The 16201-nt window shown below is 41.7% G+C and overlaps 1 protein-coding gene across 8 annotated transcripts in view; it reads left to right on the top strand.

Annotated features, from left to right (window-relative positions):
- The window catches only part of CADPS (calcium dependent secretion activator), a 489257-nt gene that overhangs the window by 292976 nt on the left and 180080 nt on the right, over nucleotides 1-16201 (top strand). For all 8 annotated transcript variants that reach the window (XM_024124105.1, XM_024124106.1, XM_024124104.1 and 5 more), the window contains 2 exons: nucleotides 4094-4233; nucleotides 13889-13955. In XM_024124105.1, coding sequence (XP_023979873.1) covers nucleotides 4094-4233; nucleotides 13889-13955 — 207 coding nt within the window. The remainder of the gene's footprint in view (nucleotides 1-4093; nucleotides 4234-13888; nucleotides 13956-16201) is intronic.

Here is a 16201-nt window from a genome sequence, read left to right on the forward strand (position 1 = left end):
TATGTTTCCTTTTTGTTAACCTTTGAACTGAAAAATAACTCAGGCATATAGTGAAAAATAATCCAAATGGATATATAGTGAAAACTAATGATCGCACCCAACTGACTTGAGTATCTTTTCCCAGAGAAAAACCTTGTTTTCAATTTACTGGGCATTCTTCCCGAAATATTCTATGCATGTACAAGCATAGCATATACAAGCATATTTGTATATATCCCTCTTAAAATAAAAAAGAAAGAGAGCATAGTTGGAAGTTACTGCATGCATACTGCTCTGCACTTTGCTTGAAATATCAGGATATTTGGAGATGAATCTGTATCAGCCCATACTGACTTCCCTTTTGTTTCCATAGCTACATACACTGTGTAGATATATCATAATTTATTTAGATTGTTTCCAGTCTTTGGCTGTATAAACAATGCCTCTATGAATAACCTTGAGTTTATTTCTTTGCACATATGTGTGTGTGTGTGTATATATATATATATATGATAAATTTCAAAAAAAGCATCTTGCTGAATGAAATTTGAATTTTGACGGATACTACCAAATTGTCCCCTAAAGGGTATACACCAATTATAATTTCACAAAAGGCATGAGAGAGTAACTGTTCCTCCACACTCTTGACAACAGTGCAATACTCTCAACCTTGTACTCATCAAAGACGGTTACGGGCCCACTGTGTCCGTTCATTTGCGCTCTGCACAGAGCAAACAGGAATAATGACAGTCAAAAATCCTTAACCACACAGAACGTAAGGAATAGAGACATAAAACCAGAAATTACAATGCAGTGTGGTGAGTGCCCTGCTAGAGAAAGGACACCTGGGAAGCACGCAGCAAGGGGACATAATCTAATCTGAAAAGCAGGCACGCCTTCCCGGGGGAATGCAGAGGTAAGGAGAGACATGGAGGCTAAGTGCTTGAGAGGATCAGCCAGGTAAAACCTCAGGGTAAAACTGTCCCCCAGAAGGACCTGCCCAAATGCCCAGGTAACTATAAGAGAAGCTGGGGCTGGCTGACGTACAGCTTACTGCGGAGGATGGGTTGTGTTCCCATATCAGCATCACCACATCAAAGCACAGCACACATGGGCCTCGGCTGAGATGAGAGTACTCGACTAGCAGCCTGGAATGCCCAGATGAGGTGTGCGGACTGCTCGGGACTCATGTGCATCCATAAGGACCCTAATAATTCAGCGGGGCTGACACTTAAAAAGGAGTCGCCGGCCCGTCGGGCACATGGCAGAGTGGGGATGAAGATGGAGCAGGACTGCGGTGACCTCATGTCTCCATCCACCCTGGAGAGGAGGTGTCCCCAGGGAGAGACCACGTCGGGGAAGAAGCCTCTGTGGAGCGGCCAGTAGTGAGCTGCGGCCATTTGTGTCGGCACATGGACACCATATTGCCGGTGGGAAACGCGCCCAGGATCCATATGGTGGATGGCCTGTTAACGAGCTCCGGGTGCCCAGAGCTCCCCACCCGCTTTGATTTTGCCAAGCCAGCAGGAACAGAGGGCCCTGGGCCTAACCTACTGCTGTTCTGGCTCTGATGGGGTTTCTCTTACCAGTTCCTCCCCTTCCTTGTTTCCCAACACATCACCCACCGACCCAGCCCCACCTCTCAGCCCAAACTAGCACAGCGGAGAAGGTCAGCTACCCTGAGGTCAGCAAGTCCTTCCTCTCCATCTTCCACAGTCTGGGGTCTCAGGGTACGGAACATGATCCAAGGTGACATACAGGGACAGGTGTTATCTCGAGAGATAACACAAGAGGTCTCCACAACCCGGTGGCACCCTGACTTACTCATTTCCTTCCAGCATCCTAAGGCATATCACAGTTCACCAGTGCCAGTCACATGAACTGTTACATTTTATGATAGAATTTCTGCTAAATTAACCCTCACAAAATGAGCAAATGGCCGAAATGACTATTACAGCAGAGCTATGATCTGAAGATAATACTGGTATTGCACGCCTGGCAAACAACGTGAAAACGGTAGAGGTGACATCAGTCCTGCTAACAAGTAGTTCTGCCATCCACGTCACGAGATAAAAACAGTGCGGGTGCACTCAGGATGAGAGGTCGACGAAAACGTTTTGAGATTATCTACAAGTCCGCTTGAACCACGGATTCACATCCAGTATCCTCAACAATGAGCCTTGCCTTACGTATATATGGTACCATAACATATAGCGAATAATAGTAAAAAGCCACCACAGTGACCAAGGTATTTAAAAATAGAGTTTTTTGGGAATTCCGTGGCGGTCCAGCGGTTAGGACTCCGCACTTCCACTGCAGGGGGCACGGGTACGATCCCTGGTCGGGGAACTAAGATCCCGCGAGCAGCGCGGTGCAGCCAAAAAAATAAATAAATGCATTTTTAAAAATAAACATAGAGTTCTTTATCTTTAGCCCATCTTTTTAAAACTTCTGTATTTGTGTATGTTTTATGAGATAGGTAATAATGCAGTATATTAATACAAAGTAAACATACATCATGTAAAAGATACATGGATATATATATGTGACTGATATTTATACATTTCTATTGATATATTTTTATATTACTAGTGATCTATTTAAAGATATTTGGCTCATTGCTCAAAAATATTTTACTGAAGTAGGGCAGGATCAAAAAAAAAGTTGGCAGCCTCCGGTTTGAAAAATCAGGCCTTCTTGTATTTTAATCATGTCATTAGACCTTGAGAAGCCTCAAATGTTGGGTTTAGCAAGAATATACAAATTTTTTTTCATCGAAGAGAGGGAATTTAGTGGAAAAAAGAGGGTTGGGCCTGGAATCAGAAGGGGTCAAAAATCAGTGCAAGCAAGGCATCACGTCAAGTGGGCTGATTTCATTTTCCTGCCGTGATCTTCTACTCTTCTCAAAGCTCTTGTTCCACAGTCACACGGAAAGCCGTGTATGTCTACTCTCCAAGCGCAGGCCAGGCTTGCAGGATGGCGGTGAGGCCGACACAGCACCTAGAAGGCTAGAGTGTCCACCCCTGCGACTCTGAACCCCTCCTGTTCCTCTGCAGAGGTGCAAGAAACCCAGGAAAGGAGCCTGCCTTCCCTGTGCGTGGAAAAAACAGACAGCCTGCACCAAAGCGGCGCACACTGCCACCGCAGAAACAGATCTTAGCAGGCCACGCTTTGGTTGTGCCTGTATCCCGTCCACATTCCCTCCGTTTAAGGGATTTTCCAAATATCTCGCTCCTCCTTGAATGCACATTTCCTGGACCCCATGTGGCTCATGAGTGAGAACTCTTTCGTCGCATCCTGAAAAAGCGGATTTACTGGAGAAGTGGGTCCCCTTCTGGGTTCACTTACAGCATCTGTGACAGTGAGAACTCGGACAGAAGACGCAAGTCACAGCACCGACTCTGAAGCGCCCTGGTGAAAGGCATTTCCTAAGAACAGGTCCTTCTTCAAGCTGCGTGCGCGTCCCTCTGGGCCAGGACAGGGTTGGGTGCTGTGTGATAAGATGTCAGGTCCAGGTGAAATCACATGGAAATGTGGGGCCCTAAGCGCGTTCCTTCTCACCTCTAAGTCTCACATTTCTCAGCAGATATGGTCCCTTCCCTCTTCCCCTGCAGCCCGGGAAGGATTTCTCCTCTTGACGTAGTGGAAGAAATCCTGATGAATGGAAAAAAGAGTAGACTAGAGGTTCTCTCTAACACAGAAGGACACTTCTTTCTCTTATACATCCATCTTCTTATCTGAGGAGAGTAATGTGTGGAGTACATTCTCAGTTCAGGGTTGTTTTAGTACTTCTGAACTTTAAAAAAGTACCAAAGCAGGATCACAGGATTCGTGATCCCTACTCTTACAGAATTAGCCAGAGAGAGAGAGAAGAGAGCAAAGAATGCCATTTTTGTCCTCAGGCCGGGCTGCTTGGCACCAGCCAGCCCTGGTAGGTGGAGCCTTGGATCTGAGTCCAATGCCCAGGCCTCCACTTCATTTAACTGCCTTCCCGCTGGCTGTGGGACATGGATGAGACCCTCAATTCTCAGCAGCCAAGTTTCTCGTCTGTGAAAACATGGCCATAACAGTGTTCCTATTTTCTGGCTAATATGGTTGTCCTTTTTCCCTGCAGGTTATTCTCCATCCCACCCCCAACAGCCCCAAACAGTCAGAGTGGCACAAAATGACAGTCTCCAAAAACTGCCCCGATCAAGACCTCAAAATCAAACTTGCTGTCCGAATGGATAAGCCTCAAAACATGAAGCATTCTGGGTAAGTGTTCCTTCTCCGAGTGGTAATTTTGGACCCACCCCATTCATTTCTTAAAATATTTAAAAATAAAAATAAATAAAAATTGATCCTCAGAGAACGACATGGAAGAAAAGCCAAAGAAATATGAGAGATTATTAAAATACCTGACTTTGGTATTTACTATATAAGCTTCCTCAATTCTTATGATTACTGTATTTGCATTTGCTAAACCATAAGGATAGGGTCATTTCCTTATCCTTTTCGAATAGAATTTCCAGTACAGTTCAAAACCTTCCTAGACTCATGCCGGGTGATTCTGGTCTAAGAGGTTTTACTGGCTTCACATACCTCCTTAAAGGCATCCAGATCTTTCAGATTCTCTGAATCATGCACTTACACCTTCATTAACAGCCACATCCAGGAGGTGTAAGCAGTTGCTGTAGGCGACCTTCAAACAATCAACTCCCGTTGAATCAGTTTTAGTGTTTGGCATAACATTTACATTAACCAGAGAGTAGAAATTTTATGATTGTCTTCAGTTTCTTAAGGTTTGAGAGGAATGACCAATTAAGTAATCTCAAGTAGGATAAAAAGAATAGGTAAAATGTAGTATTATTTTGCAGATCAAACCAATGGTTTGTATAGGAAATGTTTATTGGCAAGTGAGTATATGCTGAGCCCCATTGCCTATTAAACTAAATTGCTTGGACACCACTATCTCAGAAAATGTGACCACTTAGAAAGGAGCTGGGACATTTAACTCTGACTAGGGGAATGTTTAACCAGTGGAAGGGAGTGGATTGTTTTCCAAGGATTCTGCAGGTACCATTTGCCAACCAGCTATCATTCTGCTTATGTGTTTGTGAAAGGACTTAAAGTAATAAAACTGACATGAAAATTGAAGCTTGGTTATGTGCTAGAGATGTGGAGAATTCAAAAACCTAATAGCAGGGGCTGGTCACTGATTAAGACAGATTTAAACAGAAGCCCGTGAGAGGTTCCGGAGGGTGTGGTCGTCATAGGAGGTATACATCCCAGCAGCTGAGCACACCACAGCAGCAGGCAGTCAGAGTAAAGAGCAGCTCCCTGGCCTTGGTGCCTCAGAGTTCTAGGGAAAAAAGAAGGCTCAAGTTTCGAGTGAAAGATAGATACTTACTAGGGATCGTATTGGAGGGGGTCGGGCATGGGGAACTCCAAAGGAAGCAAAGGTCTCCCACCAACTAGAGACTGGCTGCTGAACCTGAGCTCTGGCTTGGATTTGGAGAATTTCCATGGCATTGTCTTTTTTTTTTTTTTTTTTTAACATCTTTATTAGAGTATAATTGCTTTACAATGTTGTGTTAGTGCTGCTGTTGTGTTAGTTGTATGTATACTTATATCCCCATATCCCCTCCCTCTTGTGTCTCCCTCCCACCCTCCCTATCCCATCCCTCTAGGTGGTCACAAAGCACCGAGCTGATCTCCCTGTGCTATGTAGCCGCTTCCCAGTAGCTATCTATTTTACATCTGGTAGTGTATATATGTCCATGCTACTCTCTCACTTCATCCCAGCTTACCCTTCCCCCTCCCCGTGTCCTCAAGTCCATTCTCTACGTCTGCGTCTTTATTCCCGTCCTGCCCCTAGGTTCATCAGAACATGGCATTGTCTTGAGGCCAAAGTATTCCTAGAGTTTTAGGTGGGATTTTGGCAAAGCTCTTCTGCCTGTGGCCGTGAGAAGGCTGTAGGGGGATGAGCCAGGCCCCTGCTATACACTCTGTCCTTTTTCAACTGTCCACGATGAAGGGCTGACTTTGCCTCATTTCAATTAGCATCTCATGAAAACGTTTGTGACATGTTTCTAAGGTCAGCTTTTCCTCCTTCTTATCATATTCCTGGCATATATTCCCAAAATGTTAAATGGAATTTCTCCCTAATATCCCTTCCTCTGCAATATAAACATCCTAGTTTCAAGACAAAGGATTTGAGAATTCTGTTAGGTTCCTGTAGCACCCAGGAACAGCGTTTGTGTCTTAAGCAAAGCATTGGCTCGTAAATACTCGGTAAATATTTGCTAAAGGAATGAGAGCATGAGTGAGCAGGATGGAGGGAAAGAGGGCGAAGTGAAGAGGGTAGAGCAGACAAAAAAAGAGAAACAGAAATATGAATGAATATATCTGTCCTTCAACCTACTTTTTAAAGAAACTTCCTTAAAAAGATCAGTAGCTCAACGCACTTTCTAGGCACCTTTGAAGCTCTGTGCTAGGAGTTTTACAGACACTCCCTTGTTTCATCCCCACGGCAAGCACTTGACATAGGTATTACTTTCCTTATTGGACAAATTCCCTTTTCCCACATTCTCTTCATTTCTCTAACCAATCTGGATGAAGAAATTTTTCTCTTGATTCATTTGTAAAATTACTAACATATTTCAGACCATCTTGACCCTATGGATAATAGAAGAAATCTGTAACTCACTTCTGACAGGCTCCACAGTGATTTCATTTTACTAGGCTGCCGTGTAAAAATTACCCCTGCTGGGAAATATACCAGGAGGGCCTAGGACAGCTCTGAAAGGTGGACAGTGGGTGCCTTAAAAACACTGTCAGACCCACTGTGGCCTAAATCAGGGCTGGACAACCTTAGCTACCCAAGGGATGATTCAAGGAAAATAGAAATGTTGTGAACTACATTTTTTTTCCCATTTAAACTTAAAATAGCTTTATGAAGCCCTATTATATGGCGAAGGAGGACAGAAATATCAGAACAGTGTCACAGCTTAGAGAATGAGAGAGAGAAAGGAATTTTTAAGAATCAACTCTGAGGTTATAAATTGTGTCTACTTCGATGTTTATTAAAACCTAAAGGAAACCTCAGAATTACTGTGAATTACTCCTTGTTGGTGGACTGTGGTTCCTGGGATGAGCCACTGAGCCATGCAGAATAACTTTACTGAATAGAAAAATGTCAGTGAGAAAATCAACACTGGCTTTTGGCCTTAAGACATGAGTATTAGGGATATCTGAGAATGAGCAGCTCCTCGGTGGCTTTCTCATTTTTCACCTTTTATATCCATATGGTGTTTTCAAGTTCAGGAAGTGCATTCACGTGCATTATCTCATTTTATCCCTGAAACAGCCTCCCAAGGATTAGTTATTATTATTATCCCTCCATCTTAATAAATGGCCTCTCCCTTCACCCAGTTGCTCAGACCAACATCCTCAGCGTCATGTGACACTTTTCTCTCTCTCTCACCCTTCATCTCATCCATCATCAAGTTCTCGTCACTCCACCTTCAAGGTAAATCTAGAGTTCAGCCTCTCTTCACCACCTCCACACCATCATTCGAATCCAGGCCTCCCTCATTCTCCCTCTCACCTGTTGCACTTGTCTTGTCAGCAGCCCCCCTGCTGCTGTCCTTGCCCCCTATAGGCTCTTTCCCACCCTGAAGCCAGAGTAATTTTTTTTTAAACACAAGTCAGATCCTGCCACTTGAATGCTGGAAAATCTCCAGTGATTCCCCATCTTCGTTCAAAATAAAAGTCAGTGTTGCCTCTGTGGCAACAAGGCCCTATCTAATAAGGACACCACTACTATCTGACCTTGATCACGGCTCTAGCCTCCCTGGCCTCCTTGCTCTTCCATGAAGGCTTCATGTGTACCGCCACTGCAGGGCCTTTGTCCCCACTGTTTCCTCGGCCTTGGATGCCCCTTCTCCCCCACCCAGATGTCCACATGGCTCACCTTGATTTCTGTGTGCCTCTGTACCTTATCAGAATGCCTTTCCTGGCCCATCTGTGTCCTCTGTCTCTCTCTTACTCGGCTTTGTTTTCACCAGAGCATTTACAGTCATCTCACATACCAGCTATTTCTTCATTTATTATGTTGTTGTCTGTCTTCCCCACTGGACTTTGAGTTCCTTGTCAGCAGGGGCATCTGCCTTCTTTGTTTGAAGAAGCTAGTACAGGGCATGACATGTAGTAAAAGTCCAATAAATTAGTTGTTGCATAAATGAATGTGAATGATGAATCCCTACAAATAAGGAAACTGAGGATTAGAGGGGTGAACACACTTGCCCAAGTCAGAGTAAGCATCAGAGCCAGGTCTAGAATTGTGTTGTTTCTTTCCATTTGTAATGAAAGAAATCAACGTAACTGAGGACCTGAAACATGAATAAAATACAGAGCTTCCCATGGCTCCACTTGGAATTCATTCAGTGAACTGCAGCTTATAAGTCTTAGCCATGCTTTTTTTTTTTTTGGCTGAATATTTTTAATTTAATAAAAGCTATAAAACTTACATCCAAAAAGTTCAACAAACCCATGTTTAAGAAACATGAAAAAAATTACAGCAAGGTACAGTGTAAGTATAAAGCTAATAACCAGTGATAAAGAGAAAATCATAAAAGCAGCCAGAGAACAAAGAAATGTTACACACAGAGGAATAAAACAGTTCTTGTTAGAAGCATTGCAAGTGAGAAGACAGAGGAGCAATACCTTTAATGTACTCAAGTCTATATACACAATGAAAACATCTTTCAAAATGAATGACAAAATAGTTACCCATGCTTCTTAAAATCCCCTTTCCTCTTCCACCTTCTTAGCTGTGCCATTGCTCTAGACTTCTTGTTTTCAAAACCATCACACTCCTCTCCCTTCCCCATAAGTCCCCAAGATACCACTCATATTGACACAGACCCTCAAACAGAACTACCTAGACTGACCTAATTCAATATATTTAGGATTCCACTTTATTTCCCATTGGCTTATTTTCTGTAGTTAGATCAATTAAATCAAGTTAGTTGATAGTGTTGTTTAAATCTTCTAAATCTTTACTGATTTTCTGCAAATTATTGAGATAGAGGTATTGAAATCTGACTATAATTGTGGATTTGTTTGTTTCTACTTAAGAGTTCTGTCCATCTTTGCATCATATATTTTGAAGCTCCGTTATTAGATGCATAAACATTTAAGATTACTGTGTCTTCTTGATGAATTGACCCTTTTATCATTATAAAATGATCTTCTTTATCCCTGGTAATATTCTTGGTCCTGAAATTTATTTTGTATGACAGTAATAAATATAACCACTCCAGATTTTTTAAAAACCAATGTTGGCATCGTAATTCCTTTCCCATCCTTTTATTTTTTGCCTCTTTGTGTCTTTAGATTTAAAGTGCATTTCTTGCAGGGAGCATAGAGTTAGGTCTACTGAGCACTTACTAGGGGCCAGTTACTGTGCTAACAACTTGACATGCGTCATCTCCATCTGTCCTCACAACAACCAAATGAAGTAGATCCTATGCTATTCCCATTTTACAGCTGATTAAACTGAGGCATGGGGCAGCTAAGCCTAAGGACCTAAGGACCCAGAATTCCCACCTAGGTATTTCCACCTTGAGTTTGAGATGTAACACCTCAGCTAAACTTCTGCTCACTGTACTAGAATGTTGATTATCTATTCATAAATCCAGATTTCCAAATATCTGGATGGCCTGAAGAGGTAGTTGAGGGTCACTAATGCCCACACAGGTAGATCTGTCTATGGAATGAAGAGCTGGAGGGGGGAAGCCACCTGTATGTCTACAAGGACAGAATTCCATCTGCTCCAGGTACTTTTCATTCTGCTTAATGAGCGTGTTTCAACCTAAGAAAATATAGAGCCAGAGCTGACTAGACAGAAACTGTACATTGTAGCCCTCAATTTTTCTTGGTTTTGACATCTGGTATGTGCCAAATTAGCAATAAATTCTGAGGAAGCCTCAGAGGGAAAGCCCTTCTTTCATGCAAACCAAATGATACTTTCCGAAGGAGGACTGTTCATTTTCCTCTGATCCCACTCAGCTTTCCCATTCAACCACAAGTCCTCTCTGTTTGATTGGAATAGCCATTCACGTTCTTAGTTCAATAAAGAAACCAAAGTTTGTCATCTATAAGAGAAAGAATAGCATGCTGAAGAGGGCCCTCTGGAACCAGAGTGTTCTGGGTGTAAATTCTGGCTATGTCATTCACCAGCTTGGCGCCCTGGAGAAATTACTTGAGCTTTCTGAACTTCAGTTTCCTCAGCTGTAAAATAAGACTAATAACATAATGACATACCGAGTAATAATTGCTTACTTTGTGCCAGATATTGTTCTAAGCACTTTATGTTTCATTAACTTCTTTAATCCTCACAGCAACACTTGAAGTAGGTACTATTATTACTGTCCCCATTGTACAGATGAGAAAACTGTGGTAGAGATAAGTTTAGTAACTTGCCCAAGGTCATACAGGAACGTAAGCAACATAACTTAAGCAACGTAAGCTCCAGATTCAAGCTCTTAACCCTTCCAGGTGGGTATAATAAATTCACATAAAGTACCTGGCACAGCACAGAAGACTAGTAAGACTTCACGAGCAGTAGCTAGTATGTTTATTATGAAGGAAAAAATTAATGATACCATATGAATTACATTCTGTGGGTTCACGTGAACTCCTTTTCCTACATCCATTCTCATCAGTTAAAACTATAAACACTTTAGAGGTCATAGCTGTGTTTGTTGTTTTGAATCTCTTTATATGGATTCAAGTTAAGCAGTAAGAAAAATTGGTAGTAGCTGCCAGAAAAGTTTGAGAGTTACAACCTTAGTAGGCATTACTAAAAATAGAAAAATGTTCGCCCATTGTCTTTATTTATCTTTTAATTCATCTATTTCCCTATGTACATATGTCCAAGGAGATTTCTTTTCACATATTTAGCTATTAATAACTACTCGTAACGATCCGCTTACCTCTGTACTCAAAGATAGTTTATAATAAGGCTGGTATTTATTGTGCATCTACTTCCTGCCATGCCTCGTGCTTATACTTCACAAGCATCATCTCATTTAATCTCCACAACCACCCTGCAAGAGAGGGACCATTCCTGGCCCTGTTTTCCAGAGCACCGAGTGGTTAAGCATCTTGTCCAACATCTCAGATTAACCACTAGAACTGGAACACTATACTCTTAATCGGTACAGACCAATAACCCTGTCTCTCCTTAGACCTGGCTGAGGGTTCCTGTTAGGTCAATTTCTGCCATGGATACATTTATACATTATTTCAAGAAGGTTAAGAGCACTGTCCAGGGCAGCTAGGTAATCCACGTAACCGGAGCTGACCATGTTGGCCTCGGGAATGACGCACTTACCAGCCGTCCAGCCATTTCCACGGCCTCAGCCTCAGTCCAGCCACCATCCTCCCTCTGTTGTCTGCACTACTGTAACCATCTCACTGGTGTCCCTGCCTTCTCTCTTGCCTTTTCCATCTACAGTGCATTAACCACTCAGCAGCCACTGGGATAATCTTAAATAGAAATATAATTTTGTCACTCCCCTGCTTAAAACCCTTCCATAGTTTCCCATCCTTATTTAGATTGAGTGTATTCCTGATCTAATTTGCCCATTAAACAATCACTCTGTCTGCCATGTAATGAAAAGAGTTAGAGTGAATGCAGGGAGACCAGAGAGGAGCCTGTTGCTGTGGTCTGGGTAGACATGATAGTAGCTTGAATGGGGAGTAGCAGTGGAGATAGAAATAGATGGGATATATTTTGGGAGGAAAAAAAAAACAACAACTCAAAGAATTTGGCAGTGGAGTGCATGTCTCTATGCAATGTTTGAAACTCTCATCAGAAAGTTTGATAAAGATGGCTCTGGTTTCCCAAGGCATTCATAACTAACTGAAATATAGCAAATGTATACTGGCCACCTACCATACATCAAAAGCTGTGCTAGGAATTTAGAAAGGAAAATTTAGAAAAAAAAGAACAAGTTTCCTTCCTTCAAGGAACTCACAATCCAATAGAAACAATACATATGAAAATAAATAAATTATAGCAGTGTGATCATTGTAACTATCAGCAGAATTATCTGCAGGGCCCAGGAGGTGATGACGTCACGGTAAGGATTCAAATTTAGGAAGAATATGAATTCTAACATAAGGAGCAGGGAGAAGGCATCCCAGGCACCATAACATGTGCAAAGTTATGGGGCTGTGCGACTTTATGGTGTGGTGAGGAATTACAGATAATATAAGGCACAGAAGCTAAATTTAAAGAGTGAAGCATAGCTCGCAAACAAAGAGTCATTTTTTAGGCCAGGTCAAGATGCTCCATTTTGTTTCTATAGGCTAAGGTTTCCCTGGGTCTGTTCTTACCACTGATGGTACACAAGACTGTTTAGTGGTATACAGACAAGCATATATTAGTTAAGCAGTTACTTATGTATTTTAATGTGCGTTATATAATATAAAATTAGTATATCAAAGCTACAATGTAAACTTTCCATTCAAGATAAATTTATTCTAGTTAAATAAGTCGATTTAAAGAAAAAAGGCATGTAAATCATGCAATAGATGGACCGATCTGGGATAAATCATGGAAGTGCAAGATGAGTGGTCAAAGTTGCGGGCTCCCCTCGTGTCAGCGGGGGAGACTCACTGAAGGAGTTTCAGCAGGGAAATTCATACAGGCAGATGGTGGGATCGGTCCCCCAGCCAGGAGGAGGATGAAACTCATTCCGGTGAAACCGATTAAGAGTTTCGTCTGTGGTTTACCATGGCCGTAAAATGTGTGCTGGGACTGAAAGAGTGGAGGTGTGAGCAAACTAAGGAACTTTGCAGGAGGTAAAAATCAAGTGCACTTGGTAATTGAAGAATCATCATGAGGAAGCAGAAGGACCCTGAAGACTCAGGTTCCTGGCATGAAGGTCTGAGTACTTTGGCCACCAGCCACTCCTACGAGCCCCTGAAATTTGTCAAACAGTGTACATTTTAATTAGGTGCATTCTTCATTGTGTTCCAAAGCAGAAATTGTGTCTGATTCCAAGTGAAGTGGGGATTTGGAAGTTGTCCAGTTGGGTTTTGATAGCACATAAAGCCAGTTTTGGAACTCGAGGATTTGTTTGGGTTTGAGTATGACCAGATCTCTCTTCACTTGGTCCAATAGAGCTTGAAAACCACCAGCCTCACTTCCTTGATCAATGCCAGTTCAACGTGTATCAATCCATCAGGCCAACGGGGTAATTCATGAATGAATTAGTAACACTGATCATAAAATCTCCAGACAGCTTTGAAGTGTGCCTTTGTTGTTCTCAACCTTCCTTTAACTAAATTTTTTCTGCATAAAGATTAATTTCCATCAACAGAAGAGTAATTCCGGAAGGGGGTCGGGTGTAGGGGGGACTTTCTATGCCAACTTGAAACTTCCTTTCTGTAACGTAACTACATTTGCCGGAATTACAGCAAAAGCAAACAAGGTTTGCTTTGTTTACTAAAGGTTTTCCTGAAAGAGACTTGACAAGAGGTGAAAGAGTTGGAGTTGTGAGATTTAGCACTCTTTTTTCTCTCCTGTGCAACAGCTTTCAGGAGTTTCCCTACCTATAAGACGTTTAGCACATAAACAAATTAAGGTACAGTGTAAGATTTTCCAAGGTGTTTCCTGGAATCAGTCAAGGGTCTAAGTCAAGTCTGATGATGGGCCACAATTCCTCCTATAAGCCCAAATAAACCCTGCCTGCCGCTCTTCCTTATCCCCAACCACGCTGCTCCAGAGTCTGCTATCTGTTCCTGAGCCCTGTGAATTTCCTTGTTTGTGAGCACCCAGCTTCATGGTAAAGCGAGTTAAATCGTTCACTAGCTCAAGCATTAATGCATCTCTGGTCTTTTTGCTTTCCTTCAGGTATTTATGGGCCATCGGTAAGAATGTCTGGAAGAGATGGAAGAAAAGATTTTTTGTCTTAGTGCAGGTAACTCTTCAACTCTAATATCAGTCTTAAGAGCCATTATTTTTAAAGATTCGATAGGATTAATTAATGTTTTTGATATAATTTACCTTAAGTGCACAAAGCTCGAGTGTTTAACTCAGTGAATTTCTGTATATTATATATGCATGCACCCACTGTTCAGAGGGATACAGAACATTTCCAGTACCCAGAGCGCTCCCTTCTGCTCCTTTTCCTTTTTACATCACTTTCAAGTTCTAAAAATTAATGCATGCTCCACAGAAATATATATGAAATGTGGGAGCAGTAAACTCCCACCCCTGCCAGTGATGCAGGAACCCAGGGAGGGAGCAGGTGTGAGCCTGATTAGGGCAGTAGGGACACTAACATTAGTTTAGAAGAATCTGCTGTTTCTAAAAGCACCAAGGTAGTCATTATGAGAAAAGCCAGAATTTAGTTGGACTTTTTCCATCTTTTTCATTGTTTAGTAAGTTTGATTTTGAATCACCTGTGGAAGAACATTCCAGTCTTCTTGATGTCTGAGGCTTCCAGACCCCCTATAATTATGTTTAGCTATCTAAATATATCTTTCCACATAGGCTTTTTTTTAATAATCAAACTCTGCATGTTGTTCATCAACTTGCTCTTTTGTTTTTGAACACAGTCATTGTAGACATTTTTTCATGAATGCACATATAGCTCAGATTTTAATACCTGTGGAATTTTCCTTTTTGAGGTACTTTGGGCTTCCCCAGTTGGAACTATTATTAACCATGCAGCAGGGTACATCTCTGTATATAAAGATGCAGGTGTAGATATAGATATTGATGTTAATAATACATCAATAATATATAAATAATATTATTGCCCTCTTCATTGTATCTTTAAGAAAAAAAGATTCCAGAAATAGTAATGCATGTCCTTGAAAATCTCCACGCCTGCCCCCTTTTTTTTGGTTTGTTTGCTTTCTGCATCAGGATTTTTCAGTTTACAAAGGAATTTGTCATTGCATTTTTTTAATTTGCAAGCTCCACCAGAGCATGTGAGCTAGAATTCAATTTGCCAAAAGTTAATTTATTCTATACTCTGAAAGATGTCACAAAGTGAGTCAACTTGTAATTTGGTGACTAAAGGTGTTTACTGGGTTATTGTGTTGGCTGTGAGTATTGATTAGTATTTTGAGCACTACCAATTCTGAAATCTCACAGTAAAAGCAGCTGCCTCTTAGTCTAAATGGCCTTGAAAGTTCCAGCAACCCTGAGCTTCTAAGGCTACACCTTCTACAGATCTACTCAAGCTTCTACTGTGTCTCTAAGGCAAACAGCATCTGTCTGGCTAGAAGCAAGAGGCAGTCTTTGCTTTCGTGATCACTATGGGGTGCAACAAAACCTTAAAATAAATTAACCAAAGGAAAACTTTGGAATTATTCCCAACCATCCAAATAAACCACAGCTAAGTGATGGAAGACATTTCATCCTGAGATACATTTCCTCAGAATATCAGCTAACCAGCATTTATTGAGTACCTATTTTGTGAAGGGTACATTGATAGGTCATAGAGAAGAACTGGGAGACCTGGTCTCTCGCTTCCAGAAGAGTATCTCTTACAGTTCTTTATAGGCAAATAGCAGAAACAGACTCAAGGTAAGTAAGGTTTAAAAAGAAGTGTATTGGAAGGCTCTTGTGGTAGTTCATAGGATTGGTGATAAAAGCTAGTACCCAGAGTAGTTCCAGAAATCCAGGTGGTGGGAACCATGGCCAGTGTCATTGACATGGCTGTAAGACAAAATCAGCTCTGACCGTTTTCTGTCTTTGTGTCTCCACTTGAGGACCAAATCTGAGAGAGGGAATTGGATTGGTCCAGCTTGTGTCACACCAGCTTTTCAGAGGGGCAGACCATGGTGCTCTGATTCACAGTGCCACTGAGCTGTCTCCAGTGCAAAATCAGCATGCCATTACCAGAAAAAGAAATGGATGCTGAGCAAGCAAAAACAGCTGATATCTACCCTAAAGAGAGCGTGTAAGTGGAGAGACAAGACACATTAAAAAAAATACCTAGAAATAAACCTACCTAAGGAGACAAAAGACCTGTAGGCAGAAGACTGCAAGACACTGATGAAAGAAATTAAAGATGATACAAACAGATGGAGAGATATTACCATATTCTTGGATTGGAAGACTCAACATTCTGAAAATGACTATACTACCCAAAGCAATCTACAGATTCAATGCAATCCCTATCAAACTACCACTGGCATTTTTCACAGAACT

Source organism: Physeter macrocephalus, chromosome 18 (genome assembly GCF_002837175.3).
Source record: "Physeter macrocephalus isolate SW-GA chromosome 18, ASM283717v5, whole genome shotgun sequence".
Taxonomy (NCBI): Eukaryota; Metazoa; Chordata; class Mammalia; order Artiodactyla; family Physeteridae; genus Physeter; species Physeter macrocephalus.